Source organism: Cataglyphis hispanica, chromosome 3 (assembly GCF_021464435.1).
Source record: "Cataglyphis hispanica isolate Lineage 1 chromosome 3, ULB_Chis1_1.0, whole genome shotgun sequence".
Classification (NCBI taxonomy): domain Eukaryota; kingdom Metazoa; phylum Arthropoda; class Insecta; order Hymenoptera; family Formicidae; genus Cataglyphis; species Cataglyphis hispanica.
Window position 1 is genome coordinate 1378461 of NC_065956.1, and position 23771 is coordinate 1402231.

The following is a 23771-nucleotide window of genomic DNA, read 5'->3' on the forward strand; positions in this document are numbered from 1 at the left end:
TATAAAAACTCAGTGCATTATATTTAAATTGAACTAAAATTACATATAGAATCTAAATTCTTCAGCGTACCTTGAATTTTCCATATCATAATAATTAATATTAAGGATATGTTAATTATATAATCATCAAGAAATAATCATTGTCGCATCTGTCGATTTATTTAATTATTTTACATTTATTTACGTAATAATTAGACTGGGATTACGAAATACGCAATTAATAATTACTTATTAAATAATTAAGTCGCATTATAATATTACACCTCGTCGCACGACTAGGTATTCCACTTTCTCCGCTCGCAAAGGCCAATTTTCTTTTGGCAGTTATTCCATCAAGAAATACGGCAGTTATTTAAGATACGTAATAAAAAAATATAATAAAACTGAAGTGTTATACATGATTGAAAATTCGGCGGTCGCAAAGCGGAGAAATCATATGTTACTGCTTATTATAATAGCGCCAAGATAAAGTGTATTCACTTTTTAAGTTTCTTCCGGATTTCAAATTCGACTATTTAATTTTGCCGAATTGGTCGTCTAACAACTAAATTCTTATGTATTTTTATATTTTATATCACACGTAAAAAATGCTTTGCGTGATAATTTGCCGATAATTTTATATTGTATAATGATACAAATTTTTTCTTGAAGATGGAAATTACACTAGAGAATATTAGCATTACAAAACAAATTTCTTTCAATGCTCTTCTATATAGGCACATTTTGACTGTATACAATCGATGTGTATATGATCATCATTATGCATATATGTAATTGATGATCTACTGCCATTACGATCGACATTTCGATTATTAGTGAGCAAGTTAGTTATCAAGTTCTCAAAAGCAGTACTTTTTTTATTTTCCTTCACGCTTTTAATATCAAAGACTGCATCTTATTTACAATTAGCAATTATTTTTCAGGAAGCACGAAACTCATCAATTTCTCTACAAGAATTTGTAGAAGCAAAAAAACATCAAGAGAAGACTCAAGTTTAGCGTACAACACGAAGAACAATTGACCACCACCTCGGTGACTTTGTATTTAAACTGTTCCTTAATTTCTTCCGCAAGAAACGCTCTCTCGTGCGTCCTAATTGTCGTCGGGTCAGACTGCTCCCCGATTTCTTCGGCAATTACTGCCCTCTCCTTCGTGTGCGTTTTGTTCTTACCCTTCCTAATGAACTCCGAGAGTACTAATAACATAATTGCGGAACAAGAGCCATAAACATGATGAATATGCGGTAATTATTCAAATGTTCATTCACTTTACGAGATGATGAATCTTACCTTGATCGATCATGACGTCATCTGCGGAATCGACCTTGATGAATGTCGACATGGTTACCTCGAATAATTTGTTCTTGTCTGTGCGTGACATCTCAATAGCTCGCCTTTTTCGACCAAAACCAACTTGACCATTGCTGCATTCGATCTAAAGTACGTATTTAAGTACACACATCTTAAATTCATCATAAATTTGTCGGGAAATGTTAGCGGAACGATAAAAAAAAAAGAATTATATATAAATAGAATCATCGAGAAATTTAATAATTGCGTGTTTTGTGAAAGAATGAAATCAATACATACCCCTGAACATTTATCTAAGCAGACATTAACAGTACCACGAAACTGGACGTAAGTACTTTCCGGAAATTTGAAAGCACGGAATTTTGCCGTCAAAAAGTCGCCGTCTACGGTATTAAAGTTTTCGAACAAGTATGGATCGACAGAACACCTGCACACAAAAATTTCATATATTATCAAATTCGTTATAAAACATTGCTGCTTATAAAATATTCCATCAATAATTATAGCGCAGTAGCAACATCGATGCTTATTAATTACCCGTTAATAATAATTGTTTCTTCCTGCTTTTTGGTATCGGTGACCAGCATGTAAGTCACAAGCAGACCGTAGATTGGGGCTGAGTCATTGTCCAAAAATATTTCCATTTGCAACGGTGTGCCAGGACTAACGTTGAGTTCGCCGGTCACCAAGACTCCACCCTGCCTCACTCCGACACCGAGGATTGGAACTGGTGCCGCTCCCGAAATTTCTTCACGTATATCGATCACTCTAATGTAAGTAAACACACTTTTTAATCTAGAATCATTAGAGATATTATAAGAGAATTATGAGAGCTTGCTTGTCATGGATGTAATGTGTACGCCATATGTTTTGAATTGCGCGTTCAACTCTTGTGAATTATTGGAAATCTATCGGATTGTCGCAAATTCGCGACGAACTACGCATTGATAGAACTATATAAACCGTAAGATTCAATTGCCTACTTTTCAAAATGAAGTCACGAGGGTGAGCACCTGGCCGGTGCGATGATGAATGTTGCGTGTCCAAATATATGCAATTCTAATCGAGCGTCAGTTTGCGCACGCCACACCAAAGCGCAAAAACAACGCGATGACCTGCGATTATTCGTCGCCGCAGTTATCTTCGCAGGAAGATTCGACCTACTTTACGGTTTTATGCAAATTACGGAATATTATGCGTGCGATCCGCGCGAATGCGATCTATTTTATTGAAAAAAAAAGAATCATCCCCGTAATGCGTGTCGCATTCACCGAACGCGTGAATCAATTCCAAGCCGATATATATATATGTCTCAATTTTCTGCAGACTCATCCTCTTTCGCTTCCGTGACATTACGGCCTTGGAGCGACCACGGAGGCGGACGACATGGATCGTCGTCCAGCGAAATCGCGTAACGACGACAGATGAAGTAATGAAGACGAATGTTTGTCTTGAAATGGGTAGACCATGAAATTGCTTGCGGCAAAGAAGCCAAAGGCGACGATGAAGCGAGATAGAAACGAGGTAAGTCGTGTTTTAAAATAAAAGCTATACATACACGAACACATAATTCACACATCCGCGAACGCAATCAGATAATAATGTATCAGGGTGTCCAGCGCGAGAGCTATTAGCCATTATTATAACTATGACTTGTATTATTTTATGCGACTCCGTTCATCCAGCGATTCTCTCTCTCTCTCTCTCTCTCTCTTATTTTTTTCTTCCTTTTTTTTATTAATTCCAACATACAGAGCGCGCTTCGTTAAATCGTCTTCTGACTCGTAACGACCTTTCGTATACGCGATACAATGGTGTAAAAACTACTTAATTACACGACTTATTTCTGTGAGGAGACACGCAATGTATTAGACACATACTCGAGAAGAAAATCACCAGAGTATCCAAAGCATCGATTAACTCAAGAAATTCCTCATACTCGGATATATCCGCAGTTTGAATTTTCTTTGAAGAAACAACGCTAACCGAATAATCGTCTTTCATAAATCAGTAATTAGATTCATCTTAGAGCAGGTTGAACATGCACAATGAGGTAATCGTGCAGCTTCATCAACAGGTAGGAACAGTTATGGGGAGACTCTACGTCGCGTGACACGATCCCAGGAAACTCATGACAACGGTCCACCATATGCGATAATCTAACAATAAAGATTTCATGGTATTTCCGGTAAGCGAAATCCGCGGAATTCGCGCGAGATCCGATGCCATGGTGTACGTTCGATTAACGCCAATAAATTAGCGTCGTGGCAGCCGGCGCGATAAAAATTTCCTGCGTGTTCCCTTGAGAGCACCGTGAAGGATACTTGAAGAATGTCCGAAGTCGCGAAGCGACTTTCGTCGGCGGTAGGGAGAAGAGAACATGTGAGATCCACCGACAACAATCTGCGAGCAACGCGTTAAAATTGCGCGTGACTTTTCCACCATCTGTAAAGGAACCGTTGCACAAAGGACTGCTCCGTGGCGTTATAAAATCGACTCTCGTAATGTCACGTATCTTCACTATGCGCAGGATATCCCGCTATTAAATTCCTCGCTATTAAAACCTCATTGATTGCATCGAAAGAATTTCGAGGGAGTCATTTGTATTGCAACTCTTATTCAAATTTCTTTACTTTAAATTTTTTCGACGTCTATTTATGTAAATTCTGAGAAAATAAAATTTATTCACACCTAATGTAAATAAATAAAAACGCATTGCTGTTTGATTAGATTGCAAAAACTTAATTTCATGATCAATATTAGATTATTCCTACAATCTTTCCATATTGTAAATGAGGCGCGTAGATGATTAAATTTTTTTCTTTTTCTGCAATGTCAGATACAATTTTCTTCGTATCTCAATTGCTGTTCATTCGTTGCCGATTCTGCGTATTTGTTTTCTCGAGTAAACATAGACCAACTGGAATAGTTCCACACGGGATGTGAGTGACTCGTCAAGTGATTTTCGACGTAAAGAAGGAAAAAGCATACCGATTATAGGTCTCGCGGATTGAATTATATTACAGGTTTTCCAGCAGCTGCGCGCATGCTCGACCGTTGTGCAAATAAATCAGACGGCGGCATCTTGACTTGTTTGCAAATTATAAACTCCTGACGATAACTCCAGCAGTTGTCTAGTTGGCTTCTGCATGCCGTATTCAGGTCAGGTAGGACGATTTATTCACTCGAATGTGGATCGGCCGGTCGTTCCGTAATCATCGAATTTTCCGCATAATTTTGCCGTTCTAGATAAGCCGTCCTCGCCACGTCTACTTTTGCATCGTTATATATATATATATATATATATCTGTATAGATCTGTCAACCAGTTTTACTTTTTCCGCTGTTTGATTAAAAAATGTCGATGCGTATTACGTAGAAAATTGCTCGATTGCGAATTTAATAAAAATAATATCTCGCGTTAATTCCCGTTTTGTCAAACTAACGACGAGATCTATATTTATAACGACAGCGATAACGTTAGCATTAGTATGCTTGATGCGAAAGAAATACGATGTAATTACTGCGTTATACTCGATGATCTTAAACTCATTTATTACATGTCATCGTCAAGACATGAAATGTTAAGATTAGAAACATTGATATAAAATATCTTTCCGACTTCTCTTTTTCGAGGATGAACGGAAGAAGTATATCACTTGGCAAATTATATTCCCACTTTGCAAACATGATAATTGCGAATATAAATCGACCATCAAGAAGGAAAGTTAATGCGATAATAAATTTTCCTCATTGGAGCTTTATTCGTAGAAAGTTCTCTATATCTCAAATCGATAAAAAACACAAGCTCTTCGATCTGGCAGAATGTCATTGTCATGTTCGCCAAAATGTAAATAGATGAGGCGTCTGTGCGTACGGGGAAAAGTTTTTCTCCCACACTCGTGCGACTTCCGGGTAATTAAAACCACTCGTTTGGATACCGAGGGATCATTTCGTACAGAGGAAGTGTGAGAGGTTCTTGTCTATCGCGTCGTTGTACGACGCGATTAACACTGTCGGATGACTGGCGAGAAATGAAAAGTCGTGGTCCGAGAATCTTGAGACTGCCAAGTCAAGCTCCTCTACTCTATCTAATAGATTTGATAAATATCACGTTCATTAGCACGATAGCTTCTTACGCGATCTCTTCTATTATACACGTTGCTCAAAGAATCTTATAATCTTCAACTTTATTGCACGTTATTATTTGTGCCACGATGAGTTATACATATTTATCGCAACGACAAAATGAATGAGACTGCATTCGCGTCACGACGAATGCCGGATATTTTGTATGCTGCAATATCAAATACTTAATATGCTGAATGATTGATGACTTACTCAGGTTCCTGAAAGCCCGCCGGAAGAACGCTCCGTCGTACCGCCGTGTGATTGGACGCGATGGCGATTTCTGGCTCCACGACAACTTCGGTGATTACGCATTTCACGGTGAACGTGTGTTTGCTGGAATCTGCTGGCTCTTCCACTATTACCCGATGATAGTACATCTTCTGACCCTGCATCAACAGCCATCAAAACTTATAATTCAACAATTTAATGGTACATTACGTTTAATGCAGAAATTTCAATTTGGATGCGATGTTACGTTATGATAGAACATAATAGCCCGGGATAGTTTAAAATTAAAACGGAGATTTGTGATGAAATTGTATGGCTTACCGTGACTTTGTTAACAACTCTTGTAATACCGCATCGCAACATGTCCTGTTCCAGCAATGATAATTTGAACGTGGCAACGCCATCATGAAATTGCGGCTTACAAGCCTCATCTGTAAAAGTGGGATTTCGTTATGAGTTGTATTTTTGATTTATGCGCGGCGCGTAATGTGTACAGTATTTGAAGAGAGATTTCACCTGGAAAATGTTTAAATTGTTGAAGATATATCTTTGCCTGCGGACTACTCCTTACTATATCCACCTCCATCATCTGCTTGGTACATCTCACTTTGCTTTGCACTGAAATGTAAGTATAAAATATTCTGTAACTGATTAAACCAAAATATGTGTGTGTGTATGTGATTTAAAATATTGTTCAAGAAAGAATAATCTTTAAGCAAGTGTTTTCATATATTTTTTGTATTTAAGAAAATATTATATAAAACGTTTTTCGCACTATATTATATTACAATATTATAAGCGATACATATTAATATAAATATTAATATGAATTAGCCTTTTTTCGAGACCAAAACTTTTCTCTCATCATTGCATTTTTTTTTAATATTTTTACAAACAATATTCTGTTAATTTCGGATTAATTCTCGACTCGGCATGTGAAAAAATATATCTTGAGTGTAAGTCTCAAGACAATCTATGATTTTTATGGAAGGATGAATGGAAGTTAGCCTTATCCGCAAAGTAAGTTACAATATACCACGGTAATTGCCCCATAAAATCGTAAATACGTCTCGACCTTGAAAGGCGAAGAACGCAGCTCGGGAGATGTATTCGCGGTGATGAACATCCCACTGGGTTAGACACTGTTTATTCGCTCCACGATAGGTACTTTCACCGTTATTGGCTGACGTCAAACCTAGTCAAGCCGTATATTGAAAGGAACATGTCCCCGATTTTGAAGGAGAGCTTAAGTATTAAAAAATTTACATAATTCATGAAATAATCCATGTGTGTGTGTGTCTATCGCGCTTTCTTTCACACATACATATTCCACCGTGATTTCGAGAAAATTTTTCCTTAAGAAAAAATGCATAGGACAAGACTTGTAATCAAGAGTTACATCTTCGCGAACGTCAAAGTAGAAAGCGACGCGAGAACGATTCCGAGAGGATATCGTCGCGGACATAATTCAACATTAATCTCGAAAGATACGACGCAAGGTGGCGATATTTTCCTTAACGCACGCACTTTGCGGCAAGTCTTGCGCGCATCGAGCAATAATTTACAGTGAAATATCATCGTTACGTGCGCGATGCGCAACTGTTGGAGAACGTGGCGAATGTTCTCCACGCGGATAAGGCACCCAAGAAGTGAACCCAGGCAGTTTCACGCGATGCACCCGACACGATCGCATCCAGGAATAAACAACCGATCTTCGACGACTACCGACCAAGCCTTCTGTCATTGTCGCGATGCCTGATAATGAATGATAGAGCGAACAATTGCAAACTGTGACATTTTAATAATGCTCTATGAATGCATCTGTTATATTAATTTTCTGTATTTGTTTTAGATAGATATATCTCTGATTGAAGAAAAGCATATTAAATTAATTTAAAAATATAAATATTAAATTAAAAGTACAAATATTATTTTATGCATTTCTATATTTAATATATTTTGGCGAGTGATATTTTTTGTAGCTTTGTTTTATTTCCCTATATGATTTTATGTAAGCGTGATGAAACAACACGGAGTTAATGCCGTGAAATAAAGGAGGATAAATAACGTAACTAGTAGCCAAGATAATTCAATGAGGAATAACGCCGAGTTGAATTCTTTGATCGCTCGAAGCGATATCCCAGAAACTAGGCAGAGAAAAGATAGCTTCAACGTCTGTTCCGCGCGGAAGCTCCGCAGCAGCCTTTCCCGCTCGCAAGAGGCAAAGTTAAACAAGCGATGGCTGACGAATGCTGAACGACTGGTAGAATGTTTAATATACATTGTAGGCCAGCGCGCCTTCATCAGGAAGTGCACGCCGGGGAGAGACTAGCGCGTTTCCTTTTATTACCTCAGCAGACAAATTGATGTTCAGCGGCAGCCGGTCGGGAGTCCGCTGCGCTCACCGAGCTCGGGGATTGCAGCACTACGGAGGATTAGCAGGTACTGTCTGACAGGCGTTGATCAAGTCTTCGGCGAGTCCGCGTCGCGTCGTTTCCGCCGAGACGACCGGACGGAACGAAATGACACCGATGAGTATAAGACCGCGCGGCGGTCTTAAAAATCTTGGCGATGTTTTAACCGCGGGACCATCCATCTCTCGTTACGTGATGTCAGAAAACGTAAAGAAAAAAAGGTAATCTTGATTCTCTCAAGCTTCGATTTTTTCATCTCTATCCACGCGATACAATCACATCACGTACGAAGAGACTACCATGTGAAAGAGAGAGAGAGAGAGAGAGAGAGAGAGATGGTCGAAAGAGTTTCTTCTCTCTTCGTCTCGTTGAAATTATTCTGTCTACTTAATATGCGACGACTCGTTTTCATCAGCATACTCGCTGGCTAGCCAACGGCTAGCAGTTGCGACGCGACGATGTCGTCGCCCTTTTCTACGCTTCTACGGCGAAAAGAGTCCATTTTCCATTTTTTTTTTCGCGGAGTGTCACCCTTGACACGAAACGTGCTACGAATTAATGACTTCCCTTCTGCCGGTCGTCATCCTCAGACGCAGACCCTTATCTAGGCGAGCTTTATGCAACGTCGGTCAGTCAAGTCGTGTTCCACGCGCGCAGTTAACGCGTAAATTACGTGACTGAGCAACGTGTCGCTTTTAAGCATCGCTACGAAGGCACAGCGGTCTTTTACATTAGCAGGTTTAAGCGAAGTCTTACGAAGGTAACGAAGGCGCGAACCGCGGCCGATCTTCTGCCGATCTCGGAGAGAAGGAGGTCCGTGACCTTAGCTTCTCTTCCTCGGCCGTCGCTCCCCGTCGAGCTGGCTACCACTCTTCTACTTCTTCCTCTTCTTCTTTATCTTCCTTCACCCACTGTTTCTCCCTTCTTCCTGCACTTGCCATGGCGGCATGGTTTTTTTTTCCTCGGCTTGGTCATCGTCGTCAAAAGAGACAATCCAGTATTACACTTCCGCCACTGCACTGTTCTGCTTTAAGTTGACTACTAAAAAATTATTGAACGCGCAAAGAAAATTTTGCAATGAGAAACCTTGAGCGTTTTCTTCTCCTAGATTTCATTTTATTTTGATGTAAGAAATTTTCAAAAATTTGAGAAGAGAACTTAGAAAACATAATTAAATTTAATTTTTTTTTGTCTTTTTTTAATTCTAGTTCCAAACAAAAAGGGTTAATTAACCTGAAGTTGAAATTAACCGATGGCGAGGTCAGTTTCAAATCAATCAAAGTATGTCAAGGCAGAGCAGAAACCATTCACGTATCATTATCTGCTCCCCCTCCATCCGGCCCGATCGCGTGCATCTTCCTCGCACATTAACCCCGCCCGAGATTATTCGCGGCTACACTCACGTATTATCAGGCATAATTATCAGCTTCAAATGTGGTGCGCTCACTAATCCCTCGATCTCGGCCCGAGGTCCGTGAACCTAGCCCTCTTCCTCCGTTTTTTTTCCGCGTCTCTATTCTCGCGCGCCCCTCTATCCTTCCTTATTATTCGATGTTTCTTATTTTTCCCTCCTTATTTCTCCCTGCACTCCTCTTCGACCATTAAACTTAAGAAGGTACTACATACACCTCTGATCCTCCCGTCGATCCTGGGAGAGTTCCGCTTCTTCCTCCTCCTACCACTATTTCTTTTTCTTTCTCCTTTACAACGTGCTTGGTATATTACCATGACCACCCCCGTCGCCATTCGTGCATTCTTCGACGCGTCGTTTCTTCCAGCTCTTGCAAGATTAGATAAAAGTTGCGCAAGATAACCGATAATTACTTCTCGATTGAGGAAAATCCGTGACCTCCGACTATCTCTTCTCCTTTGTGTGCCTTCAACGCGACTCTCGTTTTTGCAAATCTTTCGATTTGTAATTCGATTCGTTATTCAATTCACCAAGGACCATTAATTATTTTTCCACCGATTTCTCGTGCCCCGGTTCACTCGACCCACTCTCTTCTGCTCGCTTCCATTATCTTCGACGCGGTTTTTGCCCGACAAGCTTATCTTACCGCGCCGCCACTTTACTTTCGTTTTTCTACTCCCGTTAACGCGCCTAAATCCTCTCAAGAGTAACGAGTCCATCGCGCCGTAAAACGCCGTAAAACAAGATAGAGAAAAATCGATGATAAAACTAAGAAGAATCCGACCCTTTCCTTTTTTCCCTTTGCCTGCCTTGTTGCTCCCCATTTTTCTGCAGTTATAAAATCTAGCAATCGACTGCTCGATGACCGGTTTCGCTGATAACAGTCGATTTCTAACGATATTTTATTTCTCTTAGATGAACGAGCAGCTATCTCCTTACGCTACCGAGAAGAAACGTAGTAAATCGCGCCAATTTACGATCGAAATTACAATAATTTGTGGCTATTACCGCGATGTGTTAAGATGAGAACCGAGATGAATAATTACATTCCTGCGCGGTTGCGTTCAAGCTCTCGTGAGGATCGAACGCGCAGGATCGACGTGATCCTACGTGCTAACTCCAGGACCACGAGGCAAAAAATCGACGCCATCGATAGCCTAACGATTGCATTTGAATACTTTGTTGCTATCGGAAGCGATTAAGCTTCAGATAATGTAGACACTAATATTTAAATTGGTTGGTCTTGGGAAAACATAAACATTCGTGTTTACGAAGATGTGGCTTCTTGTCAAAATTATTCTTGTTGTACTGGGCGGCATAATAATCTGCATAACAACAATAATCTGCATAATTTTCTCTCTCTCTCTCTCTCTCTCTCTCTCTCTCTCTCTGTCTCTCTCTGTACGAAAACGAAGAAACCAACGGTAATCGCGACGGAAGGAGACGATCGTATATTACAGTAATCAATTAGTATTCACGCGAGGCGTTATCACGTACGCGTGTGCTTGCGGTGCATAACAGTACCGAAAGAATCGAAGAAAAAAGAGTGGGCAGTGAACAAGTTTTTTTTCTTTCAGTTTTTCGCGAGGTAAACCGAAAACGATGCGAAAGTGAACGATGCAGGAAATTCTCGTTGCGGGTGATATGACTCGGTGTATTAACGTTATCAGCCAGCATTATTTATTGTATATTAAATTTATTGTGTATTAACCGTTAATCGCGCAAACCGGATCGTACAAACAGAAATGTGGACAGCTACTGTGGAAAATATAATTTTCGTAACGGAGGAAACGTCTTATTGTATGTCTTAAAAACTACGATTAAGCAAAGAGTATATGATTATCACTTCGTTCCCCTATAATTACGGAGACACATTTTCTCTAAAATAATATTAAATAACGTTAATTAATCATTAAATTCTTTGTGGATATAAAAATCTTTATAAATAGAATAAGTGCTGTATACTTAAGTTCTTAATAAGTTTATCTTGACCATCATTGGCTTATTTTTACTTACTTCCGTTATATCTGGCGCTTCGAAAGAATATAAAGGCATCGCGAATCGTTAAATGATATGCCTCCTCTCGTAGCGTAATTACAAACGCTCCGCATTAATCGGTGTAATCTTCAGCCGCTACTGTTCCGCTACTGCTTGTGTTTATCCTCATCTTTACGGCCTTGCTCAAGTAGTACAAAAATCGCATACCCATATACCGGATCTTATTTCTCACGTCTATCCCATTGATTTAATCGTCATTCGCTAAAAGTATATACGCAATATGCAGAAGAGTTCTCTTCTGAAAAAAACTTCAAATTTCGATTTTCTTCTCGATTCTGATATGAAACTGTTAGCGTTTGATAAAATTCGTAAATCACTTGGCGAATCGCGCATTAATTTTGCAATATACAACAATTATTCATTGCTGTCATAGTACATGATTTAAATACTAATATTAAATACTAATATATCTCTGTCAACAGAGAAGTTAGGTAAAGAACGAATCACCTGCGTTATTATTCGTGTTAAGAGTTAAGGCGATCATCGAACTCCCCAAGAGGATATATATCGGTAACGATATAACAGGATCGAAAGTTCTTAATCAATGTAACGCGTCGAGTGATAAAAGAAGAGCATAGACGAACATCCATGCGGTAACGGTGATTTTATTCCTATTGCCTTTGCCTGCCGCCATTAATACGCCAGTTACAAAGGCCGCAAGCACAGTAAATCACTGATCATCAGTGATCATTAGCGGTTCACAATTTTGTCGATCGAAACTCGTAGAAACGACGGAAATCGCAAGACGGCAGGGGAAGGAAGGTCGGTATACAGATCGTCGAGGATTAGTACACGTGGAGCACGTATGCCGATAAGTATCTTAGTTAGTGCCCTCTTCGGTACTTTCTCTGCCGACTTCCTGGATCCGACTGGATTATTATGCCCACCGGGGGAACGATGTTTCGGTTACAATCGGATTGGCACGCCCTGACGGCTCTGTGCAAAACGCTTTGCAAGACAAAACTTTCTAGGTGGACGATAGTTTGATTAAACTTATTAATAATTATTATAAATTTTTTAGCATATATACATGTACATACATATATAATTTTTTTTTTTTTTTTTAACTTGTATCGATCAATTTACATGATTTCTCTTATAAGGACTAATTATATGTGTTTTTTCTGATAAAAAAATATGCATAGTTTATTTGTCAATATATTGACCGTTACAATGCATTTGTGTTAATTTTATATATAAAGCAAATAATTTTGCACGTTGCTTAACAAAAAAAAATATATATATATATATATATATATATGTATATGTACGTTGACTTCTTTGTATGTTATGCGAATCTCATGTCACGTGTTATAATTTTTGTTTTTGAGACATGCCGCATGAAAGGTAAAAGGAATCACGTAATAGGAGCGAAGGCGCGTTCAATGACAGTAATATAATCAGATATCGCGAACCTTAGCATCGAATGAATGATTACAAATCGCAGGAAAGCCACTTCCTTTAAAAGCAACATCCTCTTTTGGAAATTCGGTATCTCTCTCGCAGTGTCGTTTAGATCAACGCTACCATACGTCGCTGTCGCAAATAATTGATAGCACGGAAGCTATCGATCACATGTCGACTCTCTCGAGAAAGCTGAGTGGTAGAGTTAAAGCCAAAAAAAATAATGGATGAGCTAAAACGAATTAAAATAAATCCTCAAGAAGCTCCATGTACACGATCTTAATCTCGAATTTGAAATTATCGTTGTCTTCTAAATTTGATGATTCGATTTTACCGTTTTGGGAAATTATTTTTCTTCTGATTTTTTAATATTAAAATCAATTACATAAAAATATTTTCTATTCTATTATTTAGTCAACTATATTTAGATCACTAAATATACAAATGATATTTTTACAGAAAGTGAAATAATTTTGACAAACCCCTATACATTTTTGATCAAAATAATAATTGAAACGCGTCTTAAATTCTATTTTCCCGTTGAAACACTCTTACCACCCGGAGCGTGTCGAGATGCAGGAGATGCTGCGAAAAAAGAGTAATAAATTATTTATAACGTCACGCGGTATACAAATTATGCGCACTATCCGAGAATTACCGTTATACGTGCGTTTTCGGTAATCTTGAGAGGATGATTAAGTCGATATCCCGCAGAGCCATAGCCACGTGATTATTTAAATAATTTTACGGTTTGGTATATTGGTGCCCAAAGGGTTCGCGCGTGTCGTTATTTTATTATCGCTTATTGTACACTTTTTCGATCTGCATTCCGCAGATACTATCCGCGAATCATAACGAGCTGTGCAAATTTTCCTTCCATAAAATCCCGTTCGTGATTATCAGTGCAAATGTCACTAAAATAAATTTATTTCAGTATCATTTCAATATATTATTTCGGTTTATCATCAAATTATATTCTGTAGGATATATTCGTTATTGCAGAAAGAAATGATACTATTTATAGATCTGTTTGATTTTATGTATCAAATAATTTCGAGCACATATAAAAATCACAAGTATATAAGATTTAATTTTAAATTGGCAAATTGCGCTTAGCAATTGATGTTTCTTTCATTTCTTGAAATAAATGATTCGATTTAATGCTATGCATCTCACGATAGCTATGATTGTAATCAATTCTCGTTTACTGCGACTCATAACGACTGTTGACATTATGTTGACAAATATCGCTCGACAATCAGTCGTTTAGAATCAATTCATACTCGTCGAGCCGATGAAGCAGCCCGCAAGAAAGAGAGAAAGATCTTTTATTATCCCGGATGCCTCCTTGCGCGTGTGACTGTCATCTTCGAGATATCGGAGCAAGTCCCAAGTTTATCTGTACGCGACTTCCGGCAGTCCGCTCTATTATCCAGACTGTGCTAGACACAACCCGAGCACGGAATACATTTTCCAGAGGATACTTCGCACAGCGCGCGGCGCTATCTGATCACAAGATTTAATTGTTTCCTCGAGTCCCTCTTTCCTTCGAAGGTGCTTGACCAATAATAATGCAGTAACGTAGACTTTTAGACGCATTATAAAAAATGCATTACAGATAAGTTATTTGATACACAATCAGATCAATCGGATAATACAGATCACATCAGATCTGTAAATAGCATCTTTTCTATTTAGTGACAAACAGCTTGTTTAATAAAATTCCGTACACACGATATATATAATTAAACTATAAATAATATACATATATATATAATATATATGTGAATAGATAAATAGATATAAATGTTTTTTTTTTCATGTATCGAAATAAGATGATATAAAGAAGCCGTTAAAAAGAATTAACTCGTAGGTTAATTATTGCTGCAATAAAATAACTTTTCTATTATTTTATTGCTTTTTTATTAGGCCCATTTAATTAATCGTTATGCGATAGTTGAAATTAAAATGAAACGCGCGCGAGAGCGGCGGTTGATGGAATAATGTTAACATGTCGAGATAATTATGAGATGTGAGTCAAGAGAGAAAATAAAAAAAAAAATGTTGCAATTATGACGAATACATCACGTAGGGGAAGAGGAAGAGAGAAAGTCTCCCTCTTATTCGCAATATGTAGCAGTAGTTGCGTATTCACGTAGCTAGAGCAACAGGTGCAAACGACGAACGATAAGAGTAATTACAGGTAATAAACTGAAATGACAGACTATGACGACACACATGCAGGGCACACATCCTCGTGTATATCCGCCGTTCGTTTATCGTGCTATAATCAATAGGTATGCCGATAGAAAATAAGTTCGCAACCGCTTGCGAAACGCGAAGCCTTGTCTTCTCAACGCTATTATTAAATTGTTAAATCAAGTGTATGCTTCGATCTGAAACATTGCGCCCGTTTCGTTTAATAATTTTTTTGCCTGATTAAAATTAGTGCAAGTGTTTGCTCCGCTTTGGAACGCTCGCGTTTTTATTTTTACTTTTACTTCCTTAAGAATATTTCGTATTTTACGAGATTCACTAATACCTTCCTTATAAAACAGCCGCATGATTATTTTCATTTTCTATTAGCATTAATTTTTTATTACTCCACATGTTCATTGCTTGGTCATATTGAACATAATCGCGAACGCGCATAGCCAAATGCATTAATGCCTGTTGAAATGCATTCTACGGGGAGTGAGTGCACTCACGCACACATCTCGAAATTTATTGCACACACATAGTCATCACGATGCAGTTTCTTAGTGAGTTTTCTCCTTCGTTACTCGTACTTATGTATGAATATTAATGTTGAAGCAACTAACCGAGTTAATGGCTTATTAAGTATACCTGTATGTTAGAAGTATAAAATTTCGATTCTTCGACAATCAAGCTTTCGCAATTAATTGAACATACAATATTTGAGAAGATTATACATTCAAATGTATACTTAATTAAGACATTCACGTCGTGGGTGCAATGTCGTTTTTATCAATAAAACGAGAATGAATAACGGATTTTTTTCGAGGATTGTCAGTCCCGGTGCGCGGGCATCCGACAAAAATAAAAGTTCCCATATGATTGATGATTAACTGATTATATACGTGTCTAATGACTAAGTTTGCGTGTAACCTGTGGCTCGCTGCTCACCGGATCATTATCAATCACGAAAATGAACGCCCCTGACAGCGAGAAAGATAGCATAGGGCGTAAAGAAAACAGCGATTTATATGAATTAGTTCTTTTGAGGGAGAAACGAAACGCGCGGGACCGCGGGAAAAGTAGCGGGATAATATCACTTCGTGATAAATGGCGCAAGTTTGATGAGCAAACAATTTCATTCCGCGCATCATTCATCGTCACATTGAACACGATTGGTGCTTCGCGAATGCGGAACAATGTTAGGCCAATATTTTTTTTTCCACCGCCATCGCGCCATTCTCGCCGCATCAAATTGCCAGATATTACAAAGAAATTATGTTGTTAATGCTCTGAAAAAATATCATGTATTTAATGACCGTCATTAATTGTACATTACCGAAAAATTGATTTCTTATAATTGAAGTATGTAAGTCTCACGGTAATTATCATATTCGGATATTCGCGCTATTTCTCTGGCAAGCTTAATGATACGGTAGAAGAAACATTTCATTCTTATCTTTTTACGAGACGATCACGAATTACTACCTTAATGCATCTCAGCACAATTATTCAAATGGATTTATTATAAAATTTTTCTATTAATGGGAAAAAGTTTTTCATTAATCTAAAAAACATTTAATATAACGTGACATCGAGAAGTCTTGCCTCTACAAAATTATATGCAATATTTCTGGCGCGCGTAAGCGATGCGTTATATCGAGATGGCAAAAAGCTTAAAAAAATTATAAATTGTGGTAGAAAAATGCGGTTACTGGCTTTAGACAGAAAATTCGTCCGTGCATGCTCTTGTCTTTTCATGTCTTCAGATATGCACGTAGACACGAACGATGCGCGCACACGCGCTCATCCGCAACGCCACGCATGTACCGGGTGACACGCGTGTGCACGAGTGGTTCGACCGGTATCCGCCATATTTGGCTGGGCCCCACGCATACACGCATAAAGTACAGACGTAGAAATCTCTGGGAGAAGAGGTCATGCTCACGAAAGATATCGACGCAAAGATACGATATTCTGTAAGACGATGAACTGGCGATATCTCGAAATAAATCAAGGAAACTTCGAAAAATTTTGCGATATCCGCTCTTTTATAAATATCAAACCGGTATTACGAGATTTTGGAAGATTTACTAATAAATCAGTGGAAGAAAAAATACATTGAAGACGCACATTAAACAAATATAATTTACACGCATGACAAACGTATAAACTTTGCATAATTACAATTGAAAAGTAAAAGGAAAAAATTAATTCGTATTTTTCAAAAATTTTTTAAAAATATTAAGTTCTTTTATATGTCCCTTGCTTAATAAAATAAAATAAATTCATGGCTAACGGTGAACATCAAAGTATCCATTTATTTGAAAGGAAATTCCTAAATCGCGCATAGAAAGGAACGATCATGACAAAATTGTGAGTTGATACTTTAGGATACGTCTCAACATGATCGTTAAACATGCGATAAATGGTTTGTCGCTCTTGATGAGTTGAGTTACTATTTATAAAGCTTTGCAAAAATAACATGTCAAGGGTTCATTATCCATTCACGTTCTTTTCCATGAGACGAAATAACTGTTCAAGACATTGTTTAATTTGTGTCTTACAAGAAAATGAACGTTTAGTGTCTTGCCATATCAGGCAGATTCATATCATATTGACCTTTGATCATTTCCTTTTTGATATCTTTGCCCCTGCGGCAAAATGCATACTATTATCTCTCGCATATAAATAATCATACGTGGAGATGTTTGATTAAATGAAACTAGGATCGTCGAGCGAAAGAATGTTGAAAGATATAACGAGAAGTGTTAAGAGGAAGATATTTTAAATAGTGAAAAAAATCATGGTTCTAATCGCAAAAGGAAAATATCTTTGCCGATAGCACGTCTGGATAGCCCGACGGAAAAAAGTGTAGTCGTTATGTCAAACACGCACGTCAGTGCACGTAGATTATTTAGTACATCTGTGCCGGCGATCGATTATAAGATAGTCATCTTAGGACTTTGATTTGTCTGCGTGATTAATGGCATTTTAATAGATCAAGTCACGCACCCCTTTAGCAAGCAATCACACTTCATCTTTTTTTAGATATTTTTTTTATTAATTTCACGTTTCTTATTAGCACATTTCTACACAATTCAAGAACAATGACCTGCAAACTGTTTTATTATAATTTCTTCATCTCTTTGTAATAAAGATGAAAACAAGACAATAATGACATTTCACAAAATAACTTCGCTTTCATTACTGCATATTTTTGTATTGCGCGTTAATTAAATTTTTTATTTTATTCCATATATATAAATGTAATATTTAAAAAAAATGCAATATTTAAAAGGGAAAAGGGAAAACACAGCAATCTTCTTTGTCGATGTTTTATTCTCTGTCGATTCAGGAGTCCGCGTCCGGAGCTTTGCGTGTCGGGAAAAGCTTCGATCGCTTTGCTGGAAACCGGAGCTCGGCCTTTTTGGCCTTTTCTCGATGCTCTGCACGACGCCCTGTCCAAGGCATCCGTGCAGATCGGCAACCGGTTTTCCTATGGCCTCTCCCAACCGATCCCTCACTCCTACTCTCACTCCCACTTCTGTGTGTTTCTCACTCCAGAACTCCGCGCATTCTCCATATTCCACATTTTCATCTCTCACAGTGCCATAACACTGCGGCGCCAACACATCTTTCTAAATTTACCTCTCAGAATAAGTACGCAGTCGGCAACGTGTTTTGCATTGTAAGGATATTAATATCGTATTAAATCATCAGTCGCAAGTGTACATATACGTGATTTCTTGCTTTTAATTATCCAGAGGTGCATAAGAGAAAGATGTGGAGATATTGATGATTGAGCGCATGCACTTGATTTACTTTCATTTAAATGTCATTAGGAATAATTTAACAATATTTGAAATTTTTATAAATATTTTTACGTGCGAGACAGATACATACACCCAAATTTAAACAATTTATTTGAAAAATGATAGCGCTGCTATTTTTGTCATGATAAAAACCAAGAATGACTTAAACGAGTAGAGAAGCTATGTAAGGAAAGAGAAGCTTTTATCTCTCAAGACATATATTCTTTATCATTTATAGAATAAAATTCGTACATATATATAGAGACGCTATGTATGTTAAAATGTAACTTCTTCCTGTAATCATCGAGTTAATTTTTGTGTCAACTTTAAAATCACGTCTGGACATTTCAACATTAAACTTACAGCTTTTAATTAGCCACGCAACTGGCTGCTTCTCGTAGTTCTCGTTATACTTAGCCATGTATTTGAGAGCGATCATAAAGAGCAGAGACGACTCGATGAAACTGTTTTACTTTACCTTTTCTTTTTTTCCACTCGGCGAGCGAGTTTTCGCTTTCTGATAAAACTCCTTGCGGTTTCTAGGCTGGATAATGAATGAATAATAACTTTATGACTCGTACATGGGAAAAATTCCGCAAGCAACACAGCTATACAAAAACGCTAGGAAGCGAATGATTTTAAAACCACGAGAAATCTCATTATCCTTGAACATGCGCGAGTGCGGCCTGACGCTTCGCTTTAACAGAGCTCACGTCAATTTTCTGCATGACTCCATTCTCTTCACATTGTCGACTTTTTTAATCCACCGTCGATAATATGCGCATAGCTTTGCGGCGCAAGTAATACAAAGAGTCTGTCCGCAGATCGAGATACTTGCGGTTCGCACATTTGCGATTCAGCAATTAAGTATAATGTTAATAGCCACGATAGTGAGGAAATATAAGGGGATAGCCGCAGCAAAAGTGAGCTACTTAGATCGAGAATTTCACCTTCTCTTTCCTCATGATCTCCTACTCGCACACATGAACGGATCGAAGCGTTTCAGCACCCCGTTCTGAACGATGCAACTTCTCGAAGATTTTTAAGAGAATCTGGTTAATAAAGAAGAAGAGGAATTATACAATTTTCGCGATTCTCTCTGATAAGAAAATCGTTATTATACAAATATTTTTCGCAGCTTTACGAACTGTACAAATAACAATGGATGTTTCTTTTATTGGCGCGATATTGTTAAAATAAAAATGAAAGATTTAATATTAGTTTATCTTTTTTTAAACCATTTTGAATTGCAAAAGATTATTTTTTTGTATCATTTATGTTATTACACTGTAGACTCGGATACGTTCCAAAGGAAGAATTGCCAAGGCACATAGGCGAACCTTTAATCTTCGATCGTTCTTTCCCGTTACGAACGCATTAGTGCGGCAGCTACCTCATATTGTTCGGCTCTCCCTTTAATTCCCGGACGGTAGCCAGTTAAGATCGCACCGCGGATTCTAGCAGAGAACGAAGGCTGAGTGAGAATACAAGTGCATAATCACAAGCACGGAAAATTGCATTCCCGCTCACCTTCCCTTTCTTTCCGCGGCTCTCGCTAATATATTTTTATTTCTTCCCCCTCGCATCCGCGATCGTAAACCGGTTTAATTACACCCATTACATATGTGCTTGTTGATAATCAATTTCGTCGACTCGCAAATGAGAATTCGATGTAACTCTCAACGGGGAGGGGAGGGGTAACGATAAAAAGGAAGTCGATCGCGGTCTATCTATTACGACGAAGGATTAATATAAACATGCGAGTCACAGCAAACAAGGAAGGGAAGAAGAAGAAAATACGATTTTTACGAAGAAGAGATCGATTTTTTTCTCTTATTAGAAATCTATTAAACAATTTATTGAAGATTTAAATTAAAATTAAAATTAATTCATATTAGATTGATTTCTTCCAATATGAGAAAAGAAGCATAGCGTGACTTTTTGCAAAATCTTGATACGTTATTTTTACACAGACATGTTTTCATTAATCGTTTTAGTTTATACAACAATTGGCAATTTTCTAGTATAATATTTTCTAATATAAATATAGTCGCGGCAATGTTGAAAGATCTTGGTAGAGTTATAGCGTGATTCATCGCTGTTTGATTACTCAAACAAGTCGAACGTTTGCACAAATTTCCGCAAGGGAGAGAAAGAATCGGCACGCGGAGTTAATTATTTTTCATGCGTGTTTCTTTTTTTATGCAATTCTGTGCGCAATCACAATAATTTTACCCTTGCGAAACCACATAATTCATTCTACTATGCATCTATGCTATTATTAGGATTAATTAATTGTACGTCAACACAAAACAACTCAGTGGAAACAATTGGAGCAGATTCCGAAGATTATTGAACTTCAATAAAATCGATCATTTCAACTAATACAATCTAATGCATCTAATGATACATAATTAACTTTATTTTAAAAATGTCGATAAGTTTCAATCCATTTTATTCTATCTTCTTATTTGTTTTAAACAATTCTGTCCTTAATGGGTTAATTAATCCTCGTCTTGTTCTAATTGCAAGTGTCGCGCTATTACAAACTTCGTTAACTATGGTTATTTTTTAATTGCACATTGCATCAAAGATGATACTAGCGCGCGCATTGTTTGCACAGCTCGCATAAATTTCACTTCCGAGAAAAGCGTCTTAAACGAGAAGGTGTTCCGCATACCTCGCGTAATATTGCGTGACAGACACAAGGAAGATTCACAGCCTTTAAATAGAATCCGGAAACATATCAGTAAATTCATTCTTTGTGCTTGACTATTTTTAAGACGCCACATCCGCGCTTGTCACATCGCAAAAAAAAAAAAAGAAAAAAAAAAGAAAAAATCTTTTCAGTTAGCAAAACTATCGCATTGTATGTGCGGGTTCTCGCTGTCGGACATTATCGTTTTTATAAATATTCGAACCGTGAAGCGAGTAGAAATGAAACGTCACAGTAACGAGCTTAAAGTCAGTCATAACGAGCGCGACGCATGAGAGAACGTTTCAACCTTGACTGGCGCTTCATGTAACTATGATCCTCGTGATACTTTGTGGGCATCACAATCTAGGACATGCTATTTAGACGCGCGCGTCTACAGGTGCTTCGAAACCTTACGATGCATTCTGACAGCTGGATCATGCGGCTTATTATTCTCTATCGCGATTGGTATTATGATCATTTTGGAAACAAAAGTGTGTCACTTTCACGTTCGCCAAACTGTCCTATAAATATATCCTATTCCTTATTATCATTAATTTGCTAAGCCTATACCAGGATATCTGATTTGATAAATAGATAAATATGTTCTCGTGTAATGTGCATGCATTTCTTATAAAATTTTTTTCATTTAAAACTTTTATTGTTATTTTAAATAAAATAACGATAAAGAGTAGTCGCAAAAATTATTATCGCTATTAAACTTAGACATATTGCTCACCATTGGCGCGTGCAAACCCGACGATGCATATCCAGCACAGGGCCAGTCTCCAGAAACGGTCAGCCATGTCCATTTCTCTGGATAATTACGAAACGCTCGCGGACTGTGTACTCGCGATCGGCCTTGAGGCTAAGTAAATAAGGAGAGGAGAAAAAGGAAGAGATGGGGAAAAAAGGAAAAGGGTACGAATAGATTTTCGTATTATTCGCGAGGAACTGTCATTTAGTCGGACATGCTCGGCTCTCTGCTTAGGAACGACTCTCCTCTCTCACCGTTCGCGGGATCTTGTGAATAAGCCCGTCGGTGGAAAGGACCGAAGACCGGACTGGGCCTTGATAAAGACACGCGAGCGATGTTCCCCGTGCGAGCACGCGAAAGATACTGACGGGCCCAACGAGTGGCGGAAGAGTTTGAACCGTCAGCGGACCCAGACTGCAGTATCGGCCTGCAGTGGCGTAGAAATGTATCCGACATATTATAGTGTAATACAGATAACTTTATATAATTTTAATTAAATGATAAAAATTAATTGGTGCAAATCAAATTGAATTTTTTATTCGTCTTCAACGGAGACTTAAATGAGATTCAGATAAATAAATAATGCCGATAAATTGATATTACGTATGAAGATGATTGTAATTATGATGTTCTTGTGATTGAAAATTTTCTCATCTTGTCTCTACAAGTATTTCTTCATTTATTCCAAAAAAGAAGTAAGTAAAATACAAAATTTATTTTGTCTTTCAACCTATTATCAAAAATGTAGTACTATTTATTGGAATTAAATTGTTCTTTCCATGATAATTAGCCGAGTTGAATCATTGAGCATTAATATCATTATAGTGACCATAATGGACCTCACACCACGCCATTGTCATCGAGAAACAAAAGACACATGGATGAGAAAGTGGCAGCCGCGAACCAATTGCAAAGGTAGAATCGTGCGATTGTGTATGTGCTAGTAAGTGTTAGTGTACGCTTATCTGATAACTGGAATGTGCTTGCGGGCTCTGAAATAATTACAATAAGATGTAACAAATCTCACGTTAATTGATTTATGGATCGATATGTCGAATAGAATTCATCGATTTATCCTGGATGAAGGCGGGTCCTTCCATCCTGTAGTCGATCGCGCCGATAGAATAATGCGGGATCCCATGGGTTTCGGGGCCTTAAAGTAGACGCCGTCTTAATATACGATGAGTCGAAAGTCGACGCGGCAAAAGAACGTTTCACATACACACGCACACACACTCATTCTCAATTCTTTTTTTATTCTCGAAGCACAAACAGGCGATATTTTAACGTAGGCGGATAGGGACCAACGGCATCTCTCGCTTTGAGCCTTACATGGATGCATCGTGAGTCACT

General features: G+C 38.0%; 1 protein-coding gene across 1 annotated transcript; it reads right to left on the minus strand.

The window, feature by feature from the left end:
- Nucleotides 1-137: 137 nt before the first annotated feature.
- LOC126859379 (uncharacterized) lies at nucleotides 138-22763 on the minus strand. Its single transcript, XM_050610643.1, has 8 exons — nucleotides 22401-22763; nucleotides 6185-6286; nucleotides 5990-6099; nucleotides 5651-5826; nucleotides 1848-2078; nucleotides 1590-1737; nucleotides 1290-1434; nucleotides 138-1195 (listed from the first exon to the last, which is right to left on the minus strand). Exons 1-8 carry the CDS (start codon nucleotides 22471-22473, stop codon nucleotides 948-950), a joined length of 1233 nt encoding a protein of 410 aa, XP_050466600.1. The 5' UTR covers nucleotides 22474-22763; the 3' UTR covers nucleotides 138-947.
- Nucleotides 22764-23771: the final 1008 nt, after the last annotated feature.